This window comes from Vigna angularis, chromosome 2, assembly GCF_016808095.1.
Source record: "Vigna angularis cultivar LongXiaoDou No.4 chromosome 2, ASM1680809v1, whole genome shotgun sequence".
NCBI lineage: Eukaryota > Viridiplantae > Streptophyta > Magnoliopsida > Fabales > Fabaceae > Vigna > Vigna angularis.
In genome coordinates, this window is record NC_068971.1 from 27,859,700 (window position 1) to 27,884,386 (window position 24,687).

At 37.2% G+C, this 24,687-nt stretch overlaps 1 protein-coding gene across 6 annotated transcripts; it reads right to left on the reverse strand.

Annotated features, from left to right (window-relative positions):
• Window positions 1-1,131: 1,131 nt before the first annotated feature.
• LOC108328943 (serine/threonine-protein kinase STY13) lies at window positions 1,132-18,209 on the reverse strand. 6 transcript variants are annotated; one of them, XM_017562857.2, is made up of 8 exons: window positions 17,877-18,209; window positions 17,707-17,730; window positions 17,465-17,605; window positions 17,130-17,262; window positions 16,653-16,848; window positions 3,518-3,642; window positions 3,265-3,423; window positions 1,132-1,921 (listed from the first exon to the last, which is right to left on the reverse strand). In XM_017562857.2, exons 3-8 carry the CDS (start codon window positions 17,593-17,595, stop codon window positions 1,607-1,609), a joined length of 1,059 nt encoding a protein of 352 aa, XP_017418346.1. In that variant the 5' UTR covers window positions 17,596-17,605; window positions 17,707-17,730; window positions 17,877-18,209; the 3' UTR covers window positions 1,132-1,606. The 6 variants fall into 6 exon arrangements, with proteins under 6 accessions (XP_017418346.1, XP_017418344.1, XP_017418345.1 ...); XM_017562855.2 differs by having other exon boundaries at window positions 17,698-17,730; XM_017562856.2 differs by having other exon boundaries at window positions 17,707-17,760.
• Between the last annotated feature and the right edge of the window lie 6,478 nt (window positions 18,210-24,687).

Below are 24,687 nucleotides of genomic sequence, written 5' to 3' on the forward strand. Positions count from 1 at the left end.
GAGAAGTACAAGTTTTTGAATGGGATACTTTTGTGATAGGATTTTGTTTCTTAAAGCATTTTTCTCAAATCACCCAATCACATAACTATACATATCTAGTCGATCAGCCCTCTCGAGGACACTTTTCCCCTGTCCTTGACTCACTGCTCCACTACTATTCTCACGTGTCAACAAGACACCATTCCATTCACAGAGCGTCCAACATATGACAACCAGAGTCGTCTAACACTCTCAACAAGGACTCATCTACTTATTGTAATTGCATTAGTCGTCTAGTGCATGCATTTTACACTTAGTTGTCCATTTAGTGTAAAACACACACCCCTATATTGGTGAAACTTCGCCTTTTGTCTAACACTCTAACCAAGATACCCTTCTTCCAAATTCGTTTGCTTACTTCATAACTTGGCATCATATAGTCCTCCGCTAGTCAACCCATCATCATTTTCTATTTTCTTATACGTTGTAATTATTTTTATTGTCTTTTGCTTAAGAGACTAACCTTTTTAGATTGATTCTCTTGTGAGTTCATAATAAAAGTTTTGTGCAATTCAAGTGTTATTCTTCAAATTCTATAAACAAATGCTATATCATCAAAAAATTTAACCATAAAATTATTTTTTAACGTTGGTTGATAATTCAAATTTTCTCCATAATTGAAATTCTTGTTATTTTGTTTAATTTTGAAAATTTCTTGTTTATTTAATTCAAGATAAAATAATACAAGTCTTAAACATAGACATTTGAAGAACCTTGAGATATCTAACACATTAATTAACGTTTGTTTAATTAATTTTATTTTATTTAAAAATTGAATGAATGACAATCACGTAACAATTGATAAAGAATTTAAATGTTAATGATTTGAGAAATTAATATGTTTTTCTAATTGTTTTCCTCTCATTCTTTTAATACATCTATAACAAAACCCTCTTTCTACTTTCTTTCTACCTTATTAAGACTTTGGATTCACCAACCTTATTTATACTTTATTCTTTATAATTTTTTTTTTGTGATAGATGATTTTGAACGGTCTAATTTTGCATTAAATTATGTACTCTAGGCGACTTTTAACTTTACATTAAACGATCTAATTATGCATTAAATGATCTACTCTAGACAATATGTCCATTCATTAAACGATCTATTTTATTTGATTGTAAAAATAATAACAATCAGTCATGGCCATAAACATAGGAATTTGACAAATGTAAGTGCAAGGAAAATCTAAAAGGTTACCAAGTTCCATAAACGGATTACATAAACCCACTGATAAAAATGTTCCCCCATTTTCATTTGTTATCCATGTCATTTCCATACATTAAGCATAACGCACGAGGTGAAGGCCTTTGGATGAACCATATTGTACAACAATACATCTCAGCAGCCTCAACCTCAGATGGTTAGAAGTGAGTAAACCCAATGTTAAAAGAGAATGGCGTGCTACGTACTCTTACTGAGAACATGGAATGAAGGTGAACTAACCTGCGTCATTGAATAAAAGCTTTCTTGTTAAAATTCTAATTGCAACATTTTGTGACGGATTTATTCAGATTGCCACACCGTGATCTGGGTCAGCCCCATCTATGTCAGCATCGTGTGGTCATCAGTAACATTGATTAAAGCAGAAGAAACACCCTTTAGACCTGCCTTCAATATCAACTTTCGGGGTTTCGCCAGAATCATCTCTTCGAGCCATTAAAGCACTTGTACCTGGAGATTCTGGTGGCAATACAGCATTTTTGGATGATGAAATACGCATTGGAGCAACTGGATCGGCCGGGGAAATGGTAATTAGATATCGAAGCAACATCTGTATTATTTGACTAAAATTGGGTCGATCATTTGGTTCCTCTTTCCAACAAGAAGTCACAATCAGAGCCAATTCATCAGGGAGGTCTTCAGCGCTCGGCCTTGTACTCTGAAACAGTTAAGTCAATATTTATATAGTGAATCCTTAGTAAACTCCACGAAAAAATGCAGCACACTCAATGATAAAAACATATCAAATTATGATCGTAGTCATAAAGACCTTGAAAATAACAATTTAAACTCTTGAAGATTACACTATATATGATGTACCAAATAATTTATATATTGGAAAGGGGCGATATTCTTGCAGCATAAGAAACAAGACTAATTCATAACCAAACCAGAGCAATGGTGATAGAGTAAATGCCATTAACCTTGGCAATATAAATTGAAGGATCTACATGATTTGAAAGAATGCTTTTTGTTAAGTTTTAAAAAGTGGACTTTAAACTAAAGTCAACTCTACAAAACTGGTATATACATCTCGAGTATGGGATTAAACATAAATGCCCAATAGAAAGTGGAACAACATGCTCAATAAACAACAAATTTATTAGGATAGACTTTAACCGATGAATTTGATATCATATTAAGAAATGAATTTTAAGCCAACGTGGGACTTCCAACCCACAATATCATGTTAAGAAATTGATTTTAAGCTAATGTAAGACTTCTAACATACCCCTCGAGACATATCATTTCGAGCGGATTTTCAAGACACCCCTATCACACCGAAGTATATCATCTTAAGCATGGAACTAGACATTAATGGGTATTCTGATAGCGGTTAGAACAATATGTCCAACAAACAAGAAATTTGCTAGAATATGCTTTAACCTAAGACTTTGATATCATGTTAAGAAGTGGACTTTAAGTTTAACTCAATCCTACAAAACCAGCTTGTACAGTAAGGTTTGCATCCATTTATATACTTTATAAATTGACCTTATATCTAATCAATATGGGACTTCCAACATTAAGTAATAATCAAATCTTAATTTTACTCTATTTTATGCTTTTTGTTTTCAAATATTTAAACACGGCATTGTAAACACAACATTTTAGTTCCTCCCCATGTGATCATTCCATGCATAAATCTTTGAAAACATAAATCAGAGTGAACTAAAACCTCGAAATAAAGGTTTAAGGGTCTGGTTCAACAGACTTCTGCATAAGTTTTGGAAAAGAAAAACAAGACGAAAATTTAATTGATTTTTACATGAGTTAAAATTAGTTTAAGCATGAACTGATATAGAAGCTCTTTCGTATAGCTTCTCCAATGTTTTACTTTTAATTTGTGCATAAGCTATGTTTCAGCAGTTTTAATTTTAATTTCGTATACCTTCTAGTTATGATAGGAGATGGCTTGCTAGAGGTTACAAATTATTCAAATGTTATGACTTTGAGCATAATTCATTATGGTAAGCACCAGATGAAAAGAATGTTATCAACCTTAAATGCAGCTGCATATGCAGCCTGTAGATTTGACATGCCTTCAAAAGGCAACCTATTATGGATGAGCTCCCACAGCACTATAGCAAAACTGTAGACATCCACCTTATGGTTGTAATGTTTCTTCTCCCCTTGTCTTAGAGTGACAGTGCTGTAAAGCTGTAACCAAACAAAGATGAAATGGTAAATTACTAACATGGATCACCAAACTGAAAAATAATAAATTGTTCAGTTTTTGACAATTAAGAAGTACTTCTGGAGCCATCCAACGATATGTCCCTGTCTCAGCAGTCATCATCTCTGCTAAGGACTCTTCTCTGGCTAGACCAAAATCTGCAAGTTTAACAGTTTTATGATCTTCTGTCAAGATCAAGTTATCTGAGATGAAAACAAAAAATTTGATCAGAATTCCACTAGATCGTAAAATAGATAGATATTCCTTGATAGATATTAAGCTGTTTCTTTGTAACATCAGTTCTATAGAAATATGAAGCTGTTTCTTTACCCAAATATTTATTATCTCGATGGTCCATCGAACACCTTAGAAGTGAATGAAGGAATTGCCTACATTTTTTCATCCGCTAAAAGTATATTTTTGGTCCTTTACATTTTACTAAAATTCATTCTTATTCTTTATCTAGCAAAGGATTCATTTGGTCTCTTTAACTCTTGAATTTGAGTTGATGTTGTCATTCTGAAACTCTAGTAGATTCCCATTTTGGAGAACAGTTTTGAGCCTTGTTAGATGTTAAGATGTGTGTTTCTGTTATTTGGGCTTAGTCTATTCTGTATTAAGGGCATTGGCCCATATCTTACAATATAAATAAACTACCCTATGTGTATGCTAAACACACAAGGGATATTCTCTCCCAATCTTCTCTATTACTCACAAGCCTATTTTTAATTGACTCAAATCTTGAAATTTATCTTACTAGAGTCACCAACTTGAAAGTATGAAATGAGAGTAATTACCAAAGCAAAAAGGGCATAAACAAAGAGGACAATGTGAGAAAAGTGACTCTTACAAGTAATGGAAAAAGAATCTTGTTAGGTTTCTTGCTGACAAGAAACCAAGCCTTCCCTCTGTTCTGATGACAGAACACACAACACACACTCACAGTAGAAAAACCTTGTATTATTATATGGGTAACAAAGAGAATGTTCAATGACATCCAAGGGAACTATCTCCCTTCTCACAGGTACAAACCAGTCCACAACAGAGATACAAAATCGTGTCTGTCTCAAGATACCTTCCCCTTATATATAGTCATCCCCCAAGGGACACTATAACAGCCTAACCATCCGAAACCTCCTAACAACCTATGTTGTGTTTTTAATTCCCCTTTCTCCTAACATAGACCCTCATGGTCCTATCCAATCTAATATTAGATTTTCCAGTTTCCTAGTTCTTAAATTTAGAGAGAGAATGTATATTTTTTTAAATGAGCACCCTATTCTACGAAACAAATCCCTAAAATTATGGGATTGTTATTCTAGTAATAATAGCAAGATATAGAGAATATAACAAATTAAATACATGGGAATAATATCTAAAGTTTCCTAAAATATATTTTGACACTAGTTGATCAAGGAACTCAATTTTTTATGCTATTTCACATGTTTAAGATATTATCTGTTACATTTTAGAGCCATGGCCTTGGGAGTTAGTGAAATACTATGGTTAAAGATAACTTTAGAAGAAGACTTGAAGATCGATTGGAAGAAGCCAATGAAATTGTATTGTGATAACAAGTCAACAATAAATATTGCACACAATCTTGTGCAACATGATAAAACTAAGCATATTGAAATATATAGACCCTTTATAAAAGAGAAATTAGATAATGGGACAATATGTACACCATTTATATCCTCTAGAAATCAACTTGCAAATGTACTAACAAAAGGGTTAATCGGTGCTACATTTCAATCTATTTTTATCTTTAAGGGTTAGGATTTTTGGCAAGTGTCTTGCCTCTTTTTGTATATGTTAGAATCTTTTTATCTGTATTAAAGTCTTTGCTTTTATTAATTATATTTCTTCCTTATTTAGGAGATTATAATTATCAGTTATGATTAGGATATCCTTGAAATATAGGGATTATTTCTTTAGGAGCTATTATTAGACTTCCTAAAATAGCTTTCTAGCATTGTTTATATGGATTTGTAATCTCAGCATAATAACATATACATTTTACCCTAAATTATGAGATGGTATCAGAGCTCTCAACATCTGGGAGCCGCCTCTAACTGCTCACTAAAACCCTAGCCGGCAACCTTCATTGCTGCCACTCTTTCTTTCAAAACAGCCTTCATTGCTGTTGCCAACACAACTCTACACTATAGCCTTCATTGCTGCAGTGTTCTTTCTTTTGTAGTGCTTTTCCTTTCAAATCTCGTCTCACTGGATTACCATTGTTCTGCTGCTTGGACATGGCAGACCAAACTATGGAAGTGGTGCCTACTGCATCACAAACCAATCAGGAACAACTCCAGAACCTCAACACTACCTACCGCTTAAATGGAACAAATTATTTGAAATGGGCCCAGCTTGTTCGCAGAACTTTAAAAGGTAAAGGGAAAGCTAACCACTTGACTGATGATGCTCCTCTAGAAGACGATCCCAAATTTACAAAATGGGATGAAGAAGACTCTATGATCATGGCATGGCTATGGAACCCCATGATCTCAGAAATTACTGATACTTGCATGTTTCTTAATTCTGCAAAGGAGATTTGGAATGCAGTGGAGCAGACATACTCAAAAGCTAAAGATGCTGCCCAAATATATGATGTGAAGGTGAAGACTGTCGCTGCCAAACAAGGAACCAAGACTGTTACAGAGTATGCCAATCAACTCAAATCATTGTGGATGGAATTAGACCATTACAGGGATGGAATTAGACCATTATAGGGTCATCAAAGCCAAGTGCTCAGATGATTCTGCCATGCTCAAAAAATATATTGAGCAAGATAGAGTCTATGATTTTTTGGTAGGGCTTAACTCTGATTTTGATCAAGTGAGAGTCCAAATTCTTGGTAAAGACAAAGTTCCAGGAATTAATGAAGTGGTAGCTATGGTAAGAAGTGAAGAAAGCAAAAGGGGAATAATGCTAGAATCCCCAACCATGGAAAGCTCAGCCATGATAGCAGGGGGAACATATTATTAGAGAGTTTAGCAGCAGTGACATGGACTGGGAGTGGGGAACAAGTCATCCGAGAATTCAAGATACTGGTGTCTCTAGTAAATCCAACTTCAGTGAATCAGTCGGGGGAGCATTTCTTGACAAAGTGGCAAGTCCTATGCAAGAAGAACAAGATTATCACCAGCACCCCCAATATGGACATGGCTGAGTATTTGTCTATGGGTTTGGAGAGCAAGGACACAAATAAGAGTGTGGTGTTATTTGGTAGGAGTTGTTGGGTTGTTAGGGTGTCTATGTCCTGGAACAAATCACATGAAAAGTAGGTATTCTTATGGTAGGTTTGGAGCTGATAATAAGTGCAGTGACATTGTTGATGTTGCTTCTAAGAAAGGTGCAAAAGCTGCTACTCTAAGGGTGGATAATTTGACAAAGGTTGGTGGGGAAAATACATCAGGTGAAGACTATGATGGGAATGTTGTGACTCTTTCTTCTCAGAGTGAAGTTGCAAAAGTTGTTGATTTTAGTGGGGAGAGTGTGGATGGACTTGGTACATATGTTAAAACAGTGGAGGAGGGTGAAGATAGAGGAAAGAAAGTAGAAAGTGGTGGGAGCATAGTGACTACTACTTCTGAGAATAAAGTAGAACATGCGGTTGTTTTGAGTGTGGATGGTTCAAAAGTGGTTGGTGTTGAGGAAGAAAAAGACGGGGGAAGCAGTAAAGAGGTCAAAACGTGGGGAACTTGAGAGATGAAGGGTATGGTTTTGTTGTTGGTGATTTTGATTGGGGACAAGCCAAGAGGAAACCTTGGTGGCTTGGCCTAATTTATGACCCACTTGATGCATCTGATGACACATTGAAGCTAGAACAAAAGAACAAATCTCTGGTTACCTACTTTGGGCATGGAATCTATGTAGGGTGTCTTCCATCACAGTTAAAGCGTTTTGGGGACAACATTGATGAGAGGGTTAAACAGAGTAGCTGCATCGATTTTTCCAATGTTGTACAAGAAGCTGCAAGGGAGGTTGGAATACTTCTATCTATGAAGCTGAGACGTTTAGTCGTTGACAAGCGAATAGGTTTTGAATCTGAATCTACTCTCCTATTAGGGAAAATTCTGGAATTAAGGAAGGAGTGGTAGTGCCAGAAATTGTCATAGATAGACTTTTATATAGTCAATCCGAGCCAGCATAATTTCTTCCTCATGTCAATCGAATTACACGAGTCAGTGATAGCGGTAGTAGTATTATGGAGCTGCAAATCTTTAAGGCTTGACTTTCTGCATATTATTTGTCAAAAGGGCATAAATTACCTGCTTTTACGGATCCCAACTAGTGCTTGGAATTGGAAATAGTCTAATAGATGAAATGATTGTTGTAGAGAATAGTAAAAGTCGATTGCCACAACAAGAACCACGAGACTGGATTAGAGATATGCAAATTGCTCTAAAGGTGGGAGAAGGGTCAGCAGTGAAGAATCACACCTTTGTAGTGAAGAAAGAACCAAAACAGAAGTGAATTTCGTAAGTGGGTTCCCTTCCAATGATAAGACAATATCATACTGCCATGGGATCAAGCTTCATTGTCCCAACCTTGAGGACAAGGTTGTTCTACAGCAACGTGTAATGATATGATATAATATGTACGATAGGAGGAAACAAATTAAGAAGTAGTTGTTGGTTAGGTTGTTAGGGTGAGTGAGGTTTCCTTTATATAGTTGGGGGGTCCTAGTATGCAGGGGACTTTTGGGGGTGTTAGAATAATTACTGTTATATATCATCATTAAGGCTAGTCTATTAGACCAGTAATGAGTAGTACCTAGTTTTGTACCTAGAGGTCTAATGCAGACTCTTGGTGTTCCATGTACTCTTGCTTTTCAATATATATAGAAAAGAATGAGAGGGATATGATAAGCCCTCAAGAATATATTTTTATCACTTTTTAATCTCAAGTTGGTATCAGAGCAGGTTCATCCTGCTCTGGTTTCTGTCCTGGGTTGTCTACCAGCTGTCCGCCGCCGTTCGCCGTCACTGGTCCGTCCGGCGACCACTGGATCTGGTTCGTCTCTTTACGCGACGACCACCCCCACCGGTGCCGGAGTCTGATTCTCTGTCCGCCGTCACTGTTCTGTCCGGCGACCACTGGATCTGGTTCGTCTCTTCACGCGACGACCACCCCCACCGGTGCTGGAGTTTGATTCTCCTCCACCCTCCGCCACGCGCCGCTTCTTTGTGCGCTGCGAACAGGTGCGTACTGTTCACGCGTCGCCCTCTGGCCGTCAGAAGGTCACCGCGACACCTCCATAGCTGTCACCTGAGCCTTCTCTCTCTATTCTGACCCTCAAAACCCTACTTCAATGAAGTCCAGAAGCTCCCCTTGAAGAAAACCCTAAGAAACCCTCTTGGTTTTTTGGTTCCTCACTGCTGTGTTTTTTCTTTGTCCTATTTTTATCAAGAATGACGTTTGGAAGTGTTCTTTCTTTCTCTGGAAGTCCCTCCATTACATCCGAAAAGCTAAACGGAAAGAATTATCTGTCTTGGTCTGCTGCCGTGGAAATGTGGTTCCTCGGTCAAGGACATTATTACCACCTTAAGCAGGATGGAAGCCAAGTACCTTCTGAAAAGGCTGAACAATGGAAACAAGCAGATTTCCAATTGTGTGCCCTATTGTGGCAAACTGTGGAACCCTGACTTTTGATATCTCTTAGAGCCTTCAGAACATGTCACTCTTTTTGGAAGAAAGCTCAAAGCATTTATGCTAATGATATTCAACGTCTCTATGATACAACAAACAAGCTTGCATGTCTCAAAATGACAGACCATGATATGGTCTCCTTCATGACTGAAGCCCAAGCAGCTGTGAAAGAGTTGAGAATGTTCTTGGAAGAAGAATCTTTGGAAGACATCAAGAAGAAACTTGACAAGTATTATATGGTGATGATCCTCCATGCTTTACATCCAGATTTGAATCATATCAGAGATCAACTTCTGACAAGTCATGAGGTCCCTTGCTTGGAAGCCTTGACCACATGTCTTCTTCGTGTTCTAGTGCCTCAATCTCAGGAAGCTCATGAAACAATGGAACCATCTGTCATGGTTGCCACGCGAGGAAAAAGAGGACGTGGCACTAGAGGAGGAGGACGTGGAGGTCGGGGACGTCCACGGTGCACTTACTGTAAGAGGGTGGGTCACACCCAAGAAAACTGCTACTCCTTGCATGGTTTTCCTTCAAAAATCGCCAATATCTCTAAGGCTGAAACTCCCACTTCCGACTCCAAGTTCACTGAGGAAGAGTATCAAGAGTATCTGCGATTAAAGTCTAACAGCTTGGCCCAATCATCTCAATCCCCAAGTACATCCACAGCTTTGCATTTCTCAATCCATGGAAGGTTAAAATTCATGGGTAATTGACTCGGGTGCTTCTGATCACATCTCTGGTAATATCTCATTGTTCTCAACCCTTTCCCTCCAAGAAAAACCCCATTTCATTACCCTTGCAAATGGCTCTAAAACTTGTTCAAAGGGAGTCGGTCAAGTCTCCCTGTCTCCCTCCCTCTCTCACTTTGAAATCTGTTCTTTTTGTCCCGAACTATCCAATCAATTTACTTTCCTTAAGTCAGTTAACCAAAATGTTACATTGTTCAATAACTTTTGATTCAAAATCTTTTGTTATACAGGAGTGTGGCTCGGGGAGACAAATTGGAGAAGGATATGAAGCTGGAGGTTTATACCATTTTGGATCTCGTCCACGGGTATCCTGTGTTACAGCTCTTCCCCCTAAAGTGTTACATGACCGATTTGGCCATCCTCACTTGTCAAAGTTAAAAAAGATGTGTCCTGAACTTAGTGGTCTTCAGACTTTAGAATGTGAGTCTTGTCAACTAGGAAAACAGGTTAGATCTATCTTTCCTAAAAGGTCTCAATCAATATGTAATTCTAGTTTTTCTATTATTTATTCTGATGTCTGGGGACCTAGTCGCATCTGTTCTTTTGGTTTTAGGTATTTTGTTACATTTATTGATGAGTATTCTAGATGTACTTGGGTTTATCTAATGAAAGATCGCTCTGAATTGTTACCCATCTTCACATCCGTTTTGAATGAAATCAAGAACAAATTTGGTCAAGTAATTAAAATCTTAAGAAGTGATAATGCTAAAGAGTATTTCTCCTCCACTTTTTTGCAATCCTTAGCTCCCATGGTATTTTGCATCAGTCCACTTGTCCTCATACACCCCAACAAAATGGTATAGCCGAAAGAAAAAAATAGACACTTGGTTGAAACTGCTCGTACCCTTTTGCTTGGTGCCCATATTCCTGTTCATCACTAGGGGATGCCATCTTAACTGCCTGTTTTCTTATTAATAGGATGTCCTCCTCCTCTCTCAATAATAAAGTCCCTTTCTCCATTGTCTTTCCCAATGATCCTCTCTTTCACACCCCTCCTCGAGTTTTTGTTTGTGTCTGTTTTGTTCACGACATGTCTCCGGGGCTAGACAAGCTCTCCGCTCGTGCGATCAAATGTGTCTTTTTAGGCTATTCTCGGCTTCAAAAAGGGTACCGGTGTTACTCTCCTGAAACCAAGAAGTACTACATGTCTGCCAATGTTACATTCTTTGAACAAACACCTTTCTTCTCTCCATCTGTTCAAGATGTTCATATCCTCCAACAGGTCCTTCCTCTTCCAGTGGTTGAGTCCAATATCTCCAATGTCTAGTCAATCCAAGTCATGCTCAAGGTCCTCCCGAACCTTCCTCTCCACATATTGATATCTTCCGCCATAGTACCCCGATGGATAGTCCTCTTCCAGAAAATGGTGGATCTCCTCCTTCAGATTCTTCTCCCTCACCGCCTCTTGCCACGCCTCCTGGTGAAAATGATTCTGGTTGGCCCATTGCTCTCAGAAAAGGTACTCGTTCCACTCGAAACCCTCATCCCATTTATAATTTTCTTAGCTATCACAGACTGTCACCCTCCTTTTATTCCCTTTTACCCTCAGTGTCTTCTGTGGTTATACCCAAAAATGTGAAAGAAGCACTTGATCATCCTGGATGGCGACAAGCCATGATTGCAGAAATGCAGGCTCTTGACCACAGTAATACTTAGGAGCTTGTGTCACTTCCCCCGGGCAAAAAGGCTGTTGGTTGTCGATGGGTATATGCAGTTAAAGTCGGCCCTAATGGTGACATTGATAGGCTAAAAGCCCGACTAGTTGCAAAAGGGTATACTCAGGTTTATGGCCTTGATTATTGTGACACCTTTTCTCCCGTGGCCAAGATGACTATCATTCGTCTTTTCTTCGCAATGGCAGTCATTCGTCATTGGCCACTTCATCAATTGGATATCAAAAATGTCTTTCTCCATGGTGATCTTGAGGAAGAAGTTTATATGGAGCAACCTCCTGGGTTTGTTGCTCAGGGGGAGTTTGGTATGGTTTGCAAATTGCACCGATCTCTATATGGGCTCAAGCAATCACCACGTGCTTGGTTTGGAAAATTCAGCTCCATTGTTCAAAAATTTGGGCTAAAACGCAGTGAAGCAGATCACTTAATCTTTTATTATCATTCGTCTCTCGGGAAATGTGTTTACTTAATAGTATATGTTGATGATATAGTCATTACAGGAAATGATACAGCTGGAATATCTCAATTGAAGGAGTACTTGTGTAGACATTTCCAAACCAAGGATCTTGGAAGCCTCAAATACTTCTTAGGCATTGAAGTAGCTCAGTCAAAAGATGGAGTTGTAATCTCCCAAAGGAAGTATGCTCTGGATATTTTGCAAGAAACATGCATGATTGATTGTAGACCGGTTGTCAGTCCTATGGGCCCAAATCAAAAATTAACAGCAGAAGAAGGTGAGTTATTCTCCGACCCAGAGAGATATAGGAGGCTAGTTGGAAAACAATCTATCTCACTATTACAAGGCCGGATCTATCTTTTGCAGTTAGAGTGGTTAGTCAGTTCATGCAAGCTCCATGTGTTGGCCATTGGAATGCTATCATTCGCATTCTAAGGTATGTGAAAAAGGCTCCCGGGCAAGGGTTGTTATATGAAGAAAAAGGAAGCCTTCAGGTATCAGGATATTGTGATGCCGATTGGACAGGTTCTCCTATTGATAGACGATCTACTACTGAATATTGTGTTTTCCTTGGAGGAAACATTATCTCATGGAAAAGTAAGAAACAAAATGTAGTGGCTCGATCAACAGCTGAAGCTGAATATAGGGCAATGGCATCACTAGCATGTGAACTTATATGGGTGAAGCAGTTCCTTCAAGAGCTTAGCTTCTGTGACATCCAGAGTATGAAGATGTATTGTGATAACCAAGCTGCTCTTCATATTGCATCAAATCCAGTGTTTCACGAGAGAACTAAACATATAGAAATTGAGTGTCATTTTGTTCAGGAAAAGTTATTGTCAAAAGAAATATGTACCGAGTTTGTTGGATCAAATGACCAACTTGCAGATGTATTGACCAAGTCATTAAGGGGACCTCGGATTGAGTTTATTTGTTCCAAGCTTGGTACATACAATCTGTATGCTCCAGCTTGAGGGGGAGTGTTAGAATAATTACAGTTACATATCATCATTAAGGCTAGTCTGTTAGACCAGTAATGAGTAGTACCTAGTTCTGTACCTAGAGGTCTAGTGCAAACTCTTGGTGTTCCATGTACTCTTGCTTTTCAATATATATAGAAAAGAATGAGAGGGATTTGATAAGCCCTCAAGAATATATTTTTATCAGTTTTTAATCTCAAGTGGGGGATAATTTTGTAGATTGAGCTTTAGCTCTTTGTGAAGGGGAATCCCTTGGAGGAGAGAGTGGTCTCCTATTTTTGTGTTTTTTTTAGTCTATATAATATAAAGAATATTACTCTTCTTTCCCTTTTCAATTTTGGGTTCTTAACACCAACACACAAGGCAAAACACACAAACAAGGAGTAGATTCAAACTCCAATAGAGCTACAACCAAAGCAGCACAGAGCAAAGCGAAAGCAATTGTGATAGTCAGGAAGAACGAGGAGAATCCAGATCGGTGAGAAAAAATGCTAATGATACTATCTTACAATTATAAGATGGATAGAAAAGAGAGAGAAAACTGAACAGATGTAACTAATTTTATTAACGTGTCAACTATTAAAGTGTGTTGTACGATTTGATATTAATAGAGAAATACACATATTGACAGCTATACACTAACACTACACATATTGACAGCTGTATACTTCAGCTGTAAGACCTAATGACACTAACATACACTAACAATATGGATAAGTTCCCTGCATTTGCAAATACACTTCAGCATGCACAATCCAACGAGCATAGTCATCATTGTTAAACATAGGCAACTCCACCTTCTTCGTTAACTGTCTGAACTCCTCTAACGTCTCACCTTGTAAATTCAACATGGTCCCCTTACCATTTGATTCCTCCTTGTTCTTACTAATTATGATGATTAACCTTTTCTAATTGTCCTCTACTTTGATCTGACTCACTTGTAGAATGGATTTGAGGCCTTCTAACTTTGTCTCTGTTAGATATATTATCTTTTATCTTTTAGTTGGTTTGTTATTATTTCTCATTTGTATTTTGGGCTTAGCCCATATTTCTTCTATTATAAATAGAGAACCCTATATGTGTATTTTACACAAGAGGGATTAATTTAAATATAGTTTTTTACTATATTCAACATGGTATCAGAGCAGGTTCTCTGATCTTCTTCTGGTGTCTCTGCTGTCTGCCGGCGGCTGGCCGCCATGGCCGCCGGCAGCCCCTAAAATTTCAGTGGGCAACCCTTCTCTCTTTCTTTTTCTCTTAAATCTGTGCCACAGTCAGCACCGTGCAGTCAGATCTCTCCACCGTCGCCGCCGCTTCTTTCCGGCCAGTCCGTCGCCGCCTCCGGCCACCGCTACCGCCGTCGTCGCCGCCGCCGCCGGAGTTCCAGAATCGACCGGCGACCACACCATCGGAATCGTCTCGGCCGGGCGACCACCGTCGCACAAAGATCTCGGAGATCGGAGCACCCACGCGCCGCCACGCGCCGCCGCAAGATTCGCCGCTGCCGCCGCTGCCGTCGCGCGTGCCGGCGCGTCGCCGGAGCTTTCCGCCGCCGATCAGCACTGCCGTGATCGCCTCTTCGCCCTCTTTCTGGATCTGTGGTCGTTGCATCAATCGGAGTACTTTGAATTTTTAGGGTTTCTCCCTCACCATGGCTGCCCAACTTGATGATCGGAGTCGGTCTCGCCAACCAGACCATCGCCGCTGGCCATGCCGTTTGCCGCTGTCCCGCGCCGTTTGACCACTGTCCAGCCACTATTGATTGCTGTCCAGGTGCCGTTTCCGCTGTCCGGCGCCGTTTAGTTTGCCGCTGTTCGGCACTGTTTGCCACTTTTCGGTGCTAGAGTTAGCCCGATGTTTGGCCCTGTTTGCCGCTGTTCAGTGCTAGAGTTAGCACTGTTTGCTGCTGTTTGGTGCTAGAGTTAGCACTGTTTGCCGTTGTTCGATGCTAGAGTTTAGACCGATCTTCTTGTGATACACGGCTAAGTATCACCACTTGGGAGTTGTCCAGCAAAGAATTTTGGACCTCCAACGTATCTTTAGATCTTTGATGTCTTTGTTTCATCATTGTAGCTTAATATTTTGTTTTGTTTTAGTGGTCCAGCAACTGTGATATTCCACATTTCCGCCGTTCACGCTGAGGGGCCGTTCACACTGAGGGGGAGTACGTTTCCAAGACATTGCAAGTCAAGTCACATATATATGGGTGTAGTCCCTGCAGTTTTGTAAGATTTCAGCTACTACTGTTGATCCCGTCACCCATCCATCATTGATGAGAATTTAGTGTAGTCCCTGCAGTTTTGTAGCTCTTAGCTTTCAGCTACCACTGTTGATCCCGTCACTCATCCATCATTGATTGGGAATCAGTCCTTGCAGATTGTCATTGTCCACCACTACTTTCCTTCATCCACTTTTGAAGTTGAAGTTTCACAAGCTGCTGTTAGTTCATCTATGTTTGCCTCACACTCTTGAAGACAAATCATCTAGTTTAACACTGAGTTCATCTATTCCAAGCTTAGTTCATACAATTTGTATGCTCCAGCTTGAGGGGGAGTGTTAGATATATTATCTTTTATCTTTTAGTTGGTTTGTTATTATTTCTCATTTGTATTTTGGGCTTAGCCCATATTTCTTCTATTATAAATAGAGAACCCTATATGTGTATTTTACACAAGAGGGATTAATTTAAATATAGTTTTTTACTATATTCAACAGTCTCAAATGCTGCAACCTTGGCCTCTATCTTCTTGGGTGGCATTGCTGCTTTGTCACCATAAAAATCATGTCTCTCCTTCACTCACGATTTGGCAGGTCAGACCCAACGTTAGAGACCAAAACAAAGAACAATGAAACAGTGAAATTGGAAAATGTTTGTTATTTAATATTGAAACGTCAAATACAACAGCAATAAAATCCTACAGCAACAGACCTATGCTCCCACAGAGCAGCTACTGCCCTTTGTCCATAAATGTGTATTCTTTTTCTCCCCCTTCCCCCTCTCCATAAGACTCCTCATATAGCCTATATTTTACTTCATGCATTTGTCAATTCTGTTACACCTACTGCCATGTCAACCCCCCTCTTTTCTTTAGTGTTCCTCCTAACATAGACCTTCCAAACCTTGGCCTTCCCTATAAATCTAAGCCCTCCAGTCCTATTACTTTCCAAGTAGCTTAAGTTAAGGAGTCGTATCTTGAATCAATAAAAAAGAGGTTTGAAATTGTCCTAAAATTGGAAACAGTCAGTTCCAAAAGAAAATTAACAGAATTTTGAGAGTTAAAGGACAAAAAGTAAACCTTTTAAAATTTAAAAAGAAAAAACAAAATTTAATTAAAAAAGCAAGCAAAAATAGAGAACAACATTGTTAATGAAAACTGGTATAGATGGAATCTTCAAGTACAACTATCAGAAATAGAGAACAATCGGTAATAATATCAAAGGTTTGAATCTCTTCTCTTATGTACAGGCCATACAGGCTAGAAAACAAAAAGATGCTATGCTATTAATCATCACCAAAATAGAAAGCTAAGCTTTTATCGAAATAAACAACCTTGAGCAATTAACAAGCAAGCATTATCTGATGGAAGATGTAAAATTCCACAAACCTCTAGGTCAGTCCCAATCTATTCCATTATTAACTACTGACTATAATTTACAACACTAGCAAGTTTGATAATCTTATAAAAATACCAGGTTTAAGGTCACGATGAATGATCCCATGAGAGTGTAAGCATTCCATTGCTCGCGCAATATCAAGAGCAAATGCAACTGCCACACGCATATCCAAGCAGTTTGGACGGATACCCCACAGGTATTTGCGCAATGTTCCCCCTAACAGAAGTTCAGTTACAATAACCATAACTGGTTCTTTGCAAGCCCCAATAAACTGGCATCAGACAAATGTATCCGTTATTGTGTGACTTATCTTTGCCTAGTTTACAAATACATGCATACATATATATATATATATATGTACATATATATATATACATACATACATATATATATATATACATACATACATACATAAATATATATATATATATATACATATATACATACATACATACATAAATATATATATATATATATATATATATATATATATATATATATATATATACACGCTTCAGAAAAGAGAAAAGCTTTCATTCTGGGATGACCCACCTTAACTAGATTTTTGTGTTGAACTCTAGATAACATTGCAATTTCTCTGCCAAACCGAGCCTCTCTCCTAGAAATCTGTTCTGGGGTTTCGCCCTTATTAATAATCTTAACAGCAACATTCTGATTTTTATATCTACAAAAATAAGAAAATGAAACAAGACGGCACACAGTCATCCAATTATTCTCTATTACGATCCAATAGTTGATGTAAAATATGTATTTTTTTTTCTAAACAAATATATCATATAAAAAGTTAATGTGAAATTGTGCATAAATCTAGTGATATCCAAAACAGAACCAATTTTTTTCTTTTACAAAAATAAACGTTGACTTACTTTCCTTCGTACACTTTGGCATGGGCACCTTCCCCAATTTTTGGCCCAACAAATAGTTGCTTTGGATCTATAAGCCACTTTGCATCCAGACTGAACTCCACCACTGAGTGAACCTCAGTGCCAGATCCCATTCTGCTTCCCCTAAAGATGTTGAACAAACAAGTATAGCAAGTAGCAGAATTACTCACAGTCAGCAAAAAGATCATGCCCTCTAAGCAAAAAGAATTACTCACAGCTCATACACTTGTGCTACAGCATATATTGACCTGTGGGTTGGACAAACCAAAAAGGCTCAACTGGGTACCCAAAAAACACCATGTTCCAAAAAAATTTCAGAAGCACTCACGAAAAAACCAATAAATCAGAATAAAAGGCCTTAGAAGCAATGAATAGAGTAAAAAGGAAACAACACCTTTTACACTCTTTGATTATGAAATGGAGTTAAAGGTTGAAAACCAAAGGTAGGTACGAAAACTAATAACCCAGATGGATATTTGGGACAGGAAAGAGGTTGGAAACTAAGGTGGATGTTGTAGTAGGAGAGAAGAGAAGAAAGAAAGGATGATTACATTATTTTAATCTATAACGCGTGAGGCATTTGAGAGAGAGAGAGAGAGAGAGAGAGAGAGAGAGAGAGAGAAAGAGGGATTCTGGTGGTAAAGTGAAGCCGCGGAAGAAATGGTGTCTCTGTCAGAAAACAGTGTCGCAAGTGGTGGGTGATTGTTTTTCTTTGGAATAAATTGTGCATAGAGATGGAGTTGGAAGAAATCTATATCCTATTAGGGGTATTTATATACTAATAATAATAACAGACACAAGACAAAAAGATAGTATTAATTAAATAAATCCATTAGAGTTACGTGGTATTTAAATAATTAATTTATTAGTGGATGAAGTGAGTTACTGCTGATTATGGAGTGGATAGTGTAGTCAATGCAATTATTTTGTCAAGATGGGCCTTTTAGTTCCATAAGGATTTACAAATGGTGAAGCTATAGTAATAACTAGTTAGGTAAATTCGGAGGTAACAACTCATTATTGGAATGTGTTAATTGCACCGCCTTAATTTCTAGTTGATTTTATCCAATCCTAACTATTCTATTACCATTTTTTTTCTTATAAGAATTGTCCATCAAAGAAAAATATAGTTATTTAAGAAAAAATATCAGGTTTACTAGCTTAGCAAACCCGAATTGATGAAAGCTTTTGTCACAGTGGTCAAATTGGAAGGCTTAGACAAGATTTATCCTAAACCAAACTTTTTTTCTAAAATGTATTTACTTAATTTAATTTAATATTTCATTTTTATTTTTATTTTATCCTCTTTCACTTGTTGAGAGGAATCAAAATTATTTTACTTCTTTTATGGAGAAAAGTTATTTTACTGGTGTAGCCATCATGAGTGGAGTTATGGTCATATTGTCATAGCTTACCTAGTAAAACATGTCCAACATCCATTGGCACAACATCACACAAAATTGTTTCTTTATAGTTTTCAATGAAAATAGGTGTGTTTACTTGTTCTTTGACTACTATTTCTTGATCCTCTTTTATACACTAAAGCTTGTAAAGTTTGGGATGAGAAATAGTAGTTAAGGCTAACTTTTTCACCATTTTAGAACTACAATAATTACAAGAGGATCCATTATCTACAATTAGTGAACTAGTGTTTTTAAAAACTTTGCATCTTGTGCGGAATAGATTCTTTTTTTTATGATTCTTCTAGTTCTTTATGTTGACTTCCAAGAAGTCTTCTAACCAATAATAACTCTCATTCACAAGATAAGACTTCTTCCTCAGATATGGAAATATTTGAATCACTAGAATAACCTTCATCTCCATCTTGATGCTCTAGGATATAAGTAAACCTTTTGTTAAGACACTTAAAAGCATAGTGTCCTTTGTAACCACATCTAAAACATTTGGTCTCCCTATTCCTATTTTCTTTTGAAGGTTCTCTCACTTGAAGCTTTTCTTTTTCTTTTTCTCTCTCTTTTTCTCTTTCTCTCTCCCTAGACCCCTCAAATCTTGACTTTGATAGACTATCCTCCCTCTTATACTCTTTCCTATGGGTGGAGCTGGTAAGGTAGTCTTTTCTAGTGGAACTTTTTCTTTTGAGTTGTTGCTCCACTCTCATACAAAGTTGGACTAACTCATTGAGATCCTTGTAAGGTATAAGTTCTACCTTATCATAGTTAAGTCCACTTTGGAACCTAACAATTGTTATCCTTAGCTCCTTTTTTATACCAGCTCTCAACATGAGTAATTCTATTTTTTGCCTATACTCCTCAACACTTATGTTTCTTTGTTGGAGTTTATGGAGTTTGTCCATTAATTCCCTATCATAGTATGTTGGCACATGCCTTCTTCTCAAGGCAAACATCAACTCATTCCAATATCTAATGGGAGGTAGGTTCCTTAATCTAAGGTCTTTTACCAAGGTTGTCCACCAATATAAGGCATAGCTTTGAAAACTCAAAGAGGCCATAAACATTCTTCTCTCATCATCTATTTGGTGGCCCTTAAACAATTGCTCTATTTTCATCTCTCATTCTAAATATTCTTCAATATCATCTTTACCATGGAAGGAAGGAAGATTAATCTTTAGACCTATGATTTCTCCTAGGGGGTGATTGATAGTGATCATCATTGTGATGACTACTATAAAGCTCAAGCTCACTAGGTGGAGATGATGTGTCTCCAAGGTATTCCCTTCTTCTATGTGAAGACCCTACTTTCTTTTTGCCTTTCTTTTGATTGATCAAAAGTTGACCAATCATATCTTTGAGCTCACTAATCTCTTTGTCCCTTTGTTGGAACTTTTGTTCAAATTCCTCTCTTAATTGTAAGCTCTCACTGTTAGGTCTTACACTGCCTTGGACACTAGATTGAGTCATGCTTGTGAAGTATTTAGAAATGGTTCACAAAGTTTTCAAAACTTGCACAAGTTATGAGTGAAAGAGATTTTCACAAAATTTTTTTGTTTCTAGTGAAGGATTTCTAAGGGGAACCTAAAGACAAAGTTCTTCCAAGTAGCTCCTAGAAAGGAGAGGTGACTCACAAATGGTCGAGCTTGAAAACCAAGTCTTTCTTAGCAAGAGTTTTCTTAGATTGTCTTTACCTAAGCTTTTAGGTAGAAATCTTTCAAAAAAAAAATTCAAATGCAAAATGAAATGCTCCTAAAACCAAAAGAAGGTTTAACTAAATGTTATGATAACCTATATATCACGGAGACTTAAAACACAGATCATTCAAGCAATATAGATGCAAAATGTAAGTGCTAGACAACCCTAAGTGAAAGTGCAAGTCACACTTGGAGCTTCTTGACACACTTTCACACTAATGTACGAAATTAAGCTATTTCAATGTTCAAATGTGAACTTGAAATTGCTTCAAGAGCATTTTCCCAAGTTACATAGCCAAATAAACTCAAAATGATGCTTAAAACTAGTATAAGCTTCAAGCTTTACCTTTTGTTGCTTGTTACTCCAAAACAAATTGTAAAGTGAGCCTTTCAAGTGAGTTTTAGACTGCTGGAACACCAGAAATGCTACCTTAGTAGGTATAGTTTTAGACTCCTTTAAATATAAAATTTTATTCAAATATTACCCAAAAATTGACGTCCTCTTTAAACTTCAACGTGAACATTACGTTCGTTATCATCCATAATGACGTTAACTTTACGTTACTTCCCTCGTACATAAGACGACAAATCTTACTATAAATAAAAATATTTATTCAAATATTGGACGTCATTCTCTTTACTAATGGACGTAACCTCACGTCGTTGCACAAAATCGACGTTAGACTTACGTCAATTCTTGATCCACTCGACGTCAAATTGTCCTATTAACGTCGCCCAGTGATATTCGACGTAAAATTTACGTCACCCGTTATGACGTCGGTCTCGAATACGTCGTTAAAAGCCAAAAATAACCGATGTAATACGCTGTTTTTGTACTAGTGTCTGGATGCCTCAAACATATGTAACAAAACCTCCAAAAACAACCTCAAACATCACCAAACAGATTTAGCACACTGCACTAGAATTCAACAAACCAGTTTTATGAAATTGACAACTTAGAAGCCAAGAATAGAATTGGAAATTCAAATGAAAACAAGTATGGAATAACATTAGGCACTCAAAAGGAACTTAAGACGGGTGCTCAAACAGATTAAGAAAGCAAGGAAAATCAAATCACAAATCAAAACTAGTCCAGACCCAAATTATTTGATATTTTGCAAAACTGTTTGATGAAATGTCCCAATGAATTTCAGATTTTGAGTTTTTGGGTTTAAGAGCCTCTAAACTAGATTGCACGGTTCTATAAGTTTTTTTTCACTTTAATATACTTCTTTTGATAATTTATTTTCAATTTCAAACATTGAATAAGATTTTACCAATACAAAATTGAATTTGAGTAAAAGAAATAAGCAAACAATGGCTGGAAAACTAATTTGCACCAGAAACATGTCCCTAGTTTGGTGGTTTAACACTCAAAATTGCATGGAAGTGGTTCAAAAGCACAATTGACTATTTAAGCAACTTGGTTTACTGATTTTAAATGCGTTTAAACTCTTAAATGAGTTATAAACATCTTGCAACTCAAAATAACTACTCCACTTCCATTTTTAACTCAAAAATGATGGTTTAGAGAAAGAAAATATGCACTTAGGCCAAGATATGACTAAATGAACTGTGGTAGCAATTTTCAAACATCAATTTAAACTTGTTCAAGTTTTCAAACAGAACAAAAATAACATAAACAAAAAGCAGACCTTGTTATGGCCAATTATGCAGTAAAATATTTCATCACACCACCAAAACCAGGTTTCATAGAATCAAAGGCTGGAACAACAAACAAATTGACTCAAGGAAGTGTAGTTCCACTCAATTAAGCTAGAATTAGAAGTCTTAGCATGACCAAACTCGAATTAAACCAATCAAATAAATTTAGCATGGTGAAAAGCTAGAGTTTCAACAAAAATAGTATAGAGTTATTGGTTTTTAGCAATCAAGCTATGCAAATTACTTTTTGCTTGTTATGATTTTCTACACTTTTAGTAACCTTCAACGACATCAATCAATGTTGTACAAAGATCTAGAATCACAAAATGTTAACTGAAAACAGATTCAGAGGTAGAAACTAGAAATGAAAACTACAAAAGTGAAGGTCTTCCTACTAAGGAAAGAAGCTAGAGGAAAGGGTAGAGAAATCAAAACAAGAAATTGACTCAAGAGAAATCAGGCTGGAAAATGATTTGAGTAGCATTACATTAAGCTCAAAAGTGAAGAATACATAGGCATGACTCTCTTATTTATAAGTAAAGATGAGCCATGTTTCTGACTCAAATTCCCTCCCAAATTTAAATTATTTCGTATAAGAGGCATCATCTCTTTGAAAAACACGTTCCATGCTCACATGGAAAAAACTCTCATAGGCGTCGGGCCACGCAGGGTTTGGGTTGGGCATGGCTCTTAATCTAGAAACCAAATTCCTTCATATCTTCAATCTAGAAGCAATGTTGCCAAATCCGAAAAACACATATTTTGCTTCCTAATTTAGCTCATTTTCTTTCCTTGGTTTATCAAAGCTTCTTGGTTGGTTGATCCATGATCTCTTGGTCTTATTAGGCCCTACAAAACAACATATAAACATATTAAAAGAGAATCATTCTAAGACTTAGAGAAAGAAAATTAAGAAAGAACTTTTAAAAGTCCTTCTTCAACTTCCCTTTCTTAGCCTTAGCTTAAGTTGGTATTCCTTTGAATGGGTTTCCTTAGTTAGGTTTTCATCAGTCTTCTTAACAGCTTTGAGCATGATACTTTTCTCCTTCTTGATAGAACCATCTTAAAGAAGTTCGAGCTCATGAATCTTTAGTATCCCTACCAGCTCTTATTGACTCATTTCGTATAGGTTCTTTCATGTACGTAGAATTATGACCTGAGGTCTTCATTGTTTGGGAAAACATTGTTAGATCTTGTAAATATGATCGAGGTTATCATATGAATTTCCCATTTCATCTCGTTAAGGATCGTTTGAAATCTGTTGAACATGCTCTGAATGTTTTTGTTTTCAACCATCAAAAACAATTCATACTGTTTGGTTAGTAGGCTCAACTTATTTCTTTTGACTTTGCTTGATCCTTCGAAGGTGACAACCAAGGTTTCCCACATCTCTTTAGCTCCTTTGTAAGCGTAGCTTCTGGTACTCTTCTTCAGAGAGAGCACACATGAGAGAGTTGTGAGCTTTGGAATTTAACAGGTAGCACTACTTTTGCTCGTCAGTCCAATTTCTTTTTGTTAGTGGCTCTCTGTCTTCATTTACAGGAATGTGGTTATCATGCTACACAATGTCCCATATGTCAATATGACATGATTCAAAGAATGAAATCATTCTTTGCTTCGATAAGTTGAACTTTTCACCCTTGAATAGAGGAGGACGGTTGATAGTGTATCCTTCATTTTCCAATTTCCAGGATCGTTTCCTCGAGTTCTGTTAAGAACTAACCCCACGAGGTTAACTTTAATACCAACTAAAGTACCTAAAAAAATTAGAAGGGAGAGTTGAATAGTGTTAATGGAAAAAGTTATTTTGCAACCCTTCTGATATAGCACATTTTCAGCTTTATGAATTTGTTTTAGATTCTTAGACACTCTACCTAATAAAAGATTGTTTCAAGGAATAATTTTGTCGTGTTATTATGAATGTACACTGTAAAGTTTATAAGAACTTCCTTTGTGTAATAGTAATTGTTTAGCTAGGGAAGTCGTTCCTTCAGTGTAGAAAAAAATTGGCCTAGTTTCTCAACCAAGAGGAGGTGAATTGATTTTGCTTTATAAAAATTGTTCTTTGAAAAATCTTTTCAAAATCTTTAAGCCTTTCTTAGAATGCAAGCAAATAAAGAATGTAAAAAATGAAAGAGATAAAGGATAGAAAGAACAACACCAAGGTTTATACTGGATCGAACTCAATGCCTACTGCTAGTCTCCTTTCAATCAACATGAGATTGAAAGTAAATCCACTATATAAATCGAGTTTTACAACAAGCAATACAGAGACACCCTCTCAAAGTATTTTCCTCTCTAACTCTAAATCTACTATAGTAAAACACAAAAAGAACAATCCTCTTTTTGCAACCCCTTTGAGATACCACACTCAAAGTAACCAAAACTCCACAAGTTCTCTTCCTGGCGAGCAGCAAAAGGGAACCACAATCAC

Excerpts from the sequence above, each read along its gene's own strand:
- LOC108328943 (XM_017562858.2), bottom strand. The coding sequence starts at position 17,595 with ATGGGATCTGGCACTGAGGTTCACTCAGTGGTGGAGTTCAGTCTGGAT. Across the intron at positions 17,263-17,464 it reads GCCAAAGTGTACGAAGGAAA|ATATAAAAATCAGAATGTTG; the intron begins GTAAGTCAACGT and ends TTATTTTTGTAG. Across the intron at positions 3,643-16,652 it reads TCATCGTGACCTTAAACCTG|ATAACTTGATCTTGACAGAA; the intron begins GTATTTTTATAA and ends TTTTCATCTCAG.